The sequence below is a fragment of the Microtus ochrogaster genome, linkage group LG5 (assembly GCF_000317375.1).
Source record: "Microtus ochrogaster isolate Prairie Vole_2 linkage group LG5, MicOch1.0, whole genome shotgun sequence".
Lineage (NCBI taxonomy): Eukaryota > Metazoa > Chordata > Mammalia > Rodentia > Cricetidae > Microtus > Microtus ochrogaster.
The window spans coordinates 61046921-61051103 of NC_022031.1; the positions used below are offsets into that span (position 1 = coordinate 61046921).

Genomic DNA, 4183 nt, shown 5'->3' on the forward strand with positions numbered 1-4183 from the left:
CCCCCCCCTGGCTGTCCTGGAACTCTCTCTGTAGACCAGGCTGTCCTAGAACTCAGAGATCTGCCTGCCTCTGCCTCTGGAGTGCTTGGATAAAGTTGTATGCCACCACCGCTCATGTTGCCCGGCATGGCTTACTGACTTTCAAACTTATTTTCTAAAATGATTTTTAACCCTTTAAATTTTCTTCTATGCCAAACCCCATAAATTTAATGTGTAATCTTCTCATCATCCAGTTTAACATATTTCATATTACCTTTGTTATTTCTTCTTTACTCATGATTTATTTTAAAATATTCTTTTAGTCCTAAACACTGTACACATGAGCAGTACTAAGTGGACTCAGCAGGTTGTGTGTGTGCGACAGTAGTTATTATAGAAGACGCGTAAGTTTCCAGGGGCTGAGTGGGGTGAGAGCAGTTGGAGGTGTGTAAATGATGTAAATACGATAAACTCACCGTAAGATTTTAGAAATAGCAATATGCTGGGTGAAGGTGGGTCCCTTCCCCTCAACTGCGTTATCCTCTGTTATATGAAAATATCAGAGTTTACCCGCCACACTACAGATGTGTAATTAGTTATAGACTTTTACTTACACACTGTTTTTATACAGTCAAGTGTGTCAGGGAACTTATCAGTGTCCCTGGGTGGCTCACGGCTGCCTGTCATCCCAGCTGTAGGGTGTGAGCTGCACACACATGCACATGCCCACGTACAGATCCACAAACCATGTAATAAGAAAGAATACAAAATCCTAAAGACTTTTACTTGATGAGCTCCTCAGCAGTTTCATGACCCTTCTCGTAGCAAGCCATTTTCCAGTCTTTTAGCGTGCTTGCTGCTGCAGAACATTTATGAATAAGTTCTGGCCCAGATTTGCTTTTATAAACTGTCTGACCTCTTGGACATTTATTTATTGGTGCTGGAGATAGAACCAAGGACCTTATGCACCCAAGCCCAGGCTCACAAGTGACTCCACCTTCGACTCTCTCCCATAGGGCTTAGATAACGGACTGTGGACTGACGAGCCTTTCTTTGTGACATTATTCATTTGGTGTGTGTCAGAGGCTGGGTACTCACTGAGTGCACAGTAACTGCCTATCAGTGTTTGTAAACAGGGTGACTGTTTTAGCTGACTGTGTGGTTGGATGTGACATCAGATGACCCACTGTGCGGTGGGCACATGCTGTCCTAAGGTGTCTCGTTGTTCCCTTATTTCAGACGGCGCACTGGACGCCCCTGTCACCTCCAGACAGTGTCAGCTCGGCCCTCAGCACCAGAAGTCCCACTCCCTGAGACCTTTGTCCATGTCGCAGCTAAAGCAGTGGCAGCATTTTTCTGGAGACAATTTAAATCTTACAGACCCATTTCTGGAAAGGATAAGGGAAAATGCATCATTCTTTTTCCAGAACGTAACCAACCAGGCTCCTGCCGTGCAATGAAGGACTACTTCGTAACGTTCCTTTGTTCCCCTTAAAATTTAATAAAATTTTGAAAGTTAGCAAAATTATTTGAATTATAATATATTATTTGAATTATAACAGTGAACTTTGTTTCAAATATGCCAATTTTAAATACAGTAAAAGCTGAATTGTTTGTTTCCTCGTGTGTATCCTTCAGTGTTGACAGCGAGACTTTGGTGATGCGCTGTCCCATCCGTCCATGGTGAGTCCGGCATTGGTGCGCTTCCCCCGGGCACACCTTCCACCATGTCTGCTGTCTGTGTAGTTCATTAGCACATTGCTGATGGGGTTGAGGGGTTTTTTTGCTGTTTAATTTTTGTGGTTCTTTGTGTATCCTGGACACGCACTGCCTGATGACAAGTTGGCAAAGATTCCCTCCTACCGGCTGTCTCTTCTCTCTGAAGATGGTGTCCTCTGCTGCGCATGCGGGCTTTGTCGCTGGTGCTTTTAGAAATGGAGACTAAGGAAGGGAAGGCACACGAGGATTGGGAGTCGAGGAATGGGAATGGGCCGTGGAACTGGGAAAAGCGCATGCGGAGGAGCCCAGCAGGGCTGTAGACCTGGGCTCGTGTCAGGCAGCTGAGAGCGTGCCGTGCCGTGCCCTAGAGCTGCGAAACGCGCATGCCAGGGAGCGGCTGGCTGCTTCTGTCGTTGGTGCTCACAGCGTTTCCTGGGGAGGAAGCTCCCGCCCATGCCCCGGTTATGAAGGATCTGTGCTCTCCTTTAGCAGTTTACAAACTTCAGGTCTTGATCTTAAATAGATTTTGTGCGTGGAAACCCAGTTTCCCCAGCACCATTGCTAAAACAGCTTGTCTTTTCTCTGCAGTTTTGATAGTTTTACCAAAGAATTGGAAAGCTGTAACTACAGGTTTATTTCTGGGTCTGATCTTCAGTCTGGTCCACCATGGTTCTGTTGTTTTTACTGTGGTTGTGTAATACGCTTGGAGATCATTTATTATGGTGAGGACAGCTTTAGCTGTTTGGGGCCCTTTGTGCTTCTAGATATACTGAGATTCTTTCTCCTGGTTCTGTGAAGCATGTCATTGGATTTTAATGAGATTTCATTTAATCTGCAGATTGCTTTAGGTAATATAAGCATTTTTACAATATTAATTCTACCAACACATGGGCTGCCTTTCCGTCTTCTAGTATGCTCTTCAATTTAATTTTTCAGTGCCTTGAAGAAGCCTGAGCTAATGGGCCAATCAGTTTATAACTAATGTAGACTTCTGTGTGATTTCTTTGGGGCTGAACAGCTGTAGGACTGGGTGGGACAGAACAACAAGAGTAGAAAGATGGATGCCCCAACGGTACAGAAAAACTTTGGGTGACTGTCCAGGCAGTGAGATGTCTTGTCAATTCTAGAGTTTTGAAAGTTGCTGACAATGTACTTCCCGTTTACTTAGGTAATATCATATCCTTCTGAAGTCTTTGATGGAGTTGAAGAATTTATAGTTATAGTTTTCATTAATTATGATAAAAGATAAGGTATATATAAATGTTATAACTGTAATTCTTGTTTGAAACCTGTTTTGTTGTATGTAATTTTACTATGTTAAAGTTAAAACCTTCCTTTTTATTTAAACAGAAAAGGGGAGGTGATGTGGGAATCCCCTCTGAGTGCTGTGATTACCATTAATGAATAAAGAAACTGCTTTGGACCTATAGCAAGGAAGAACTTAGGTAGGCAAGGAAAACTAGGCTGTATGCTGGGAGGAAGAAGGCAGAGTTAGAGAGAAGCCATGGAGCTACTGGAGACACTCTCAGAATCAAGGAAGATTGTGATGGTTTGAATAGGATTGGCCCCTAGAGACTCATGTGTTTGAGTGCTTGGCCCACAGGGAGTGGCACTGTCGGGAGGTGCAGCCTTGGCGGAGGAAGTGTGTCTCTGTGGAGGCGGGCTCGGAGGTCTCATGTGCTCAAGATTCACCCAGTGTAAGACACAGTTGCCTGTGCTGCCTGCAGATCAAGATGTAGAACTCTTGGCTCTTTCTCTACCACCATGTCTGCCTGCACACCACCATGCTTCTCGTTGTGACAATAATGGACTAAACCTCTGAACTGTAAGCCAGCCCCAATGAAATGCTTTCCTTTATAAGTGTTGCTGTGGTCATGGTGTCTCTTTATAGCAATAAAAACCCTAATGAAGACAAAGACTTTGGACCTTGGTACACCAGGTTCAGACTCACTTCTCCCAGATGTTGAGAGGCCCTGCTAACATCTGGGCTGCATCTATAGAACATACTCTCTCTTCTCCTAGCCATCGACTCTGCTGTGAAGCACTGAACACATTTCCCTCTTAACTGCTGACTTGCTTTGCTCTCCTCCCACTCGACTGAGTTCCTTGAAGACAAGGATTTCATTTTACCCATGCTTGTTCAGTCTCTGGGCCATCTGTGACCCGAGGCACACAACAGCTGCTCAGAGCTTAAGTGACTGATGTCCTTCTCATTGTTAATGGTCTGTTGGATTCTTGGCTCAGTAGATTTCATTTTAAAATACTAAGTCAATCAATATCTGAGCACAGAACTTTGTTCAACACTTAAAAAGACCAAAAGAGGAACTGTGGGGTGTCCCTTGCTACGCGGGCCTAAGACCCGCAGATAATTGGAAGGAAAGCACTGACCCCCATGCATGCCCACGCTCAATCACACGCAGCTAAGGAAAGCGCTGACCCCCACGCATGCCCACGCTCATCACATGCAGCTAAGGAAAGCGCTGAC

At 44.8% G+C, this 4183-nt stretch overlaps 1 protein-coding gene across 1 annotated transcript in view; it reads left to right on the top strand.

Annotated features, from left to right (window-relative positions):
* Rad54b (RAD54 homolog B) overlaps positions 1 to 1439 on the top strand; it is a 63735-nt gene extending 62296 nt beyond the window's left edge. The window contains exon 15 of the mRNA XM_005362397.2: positions 1219 to 1439. Coding sequence (XP_005362454.1) covers positions 1219 to 1439 — 221 coding nt within the window. The remainder of the gene's footprint in view (positions 1 to 1218) is intronic.
* The last annotated feature ends 2744 nt before the right edge of the window (positions 1440 to 4183 follow it).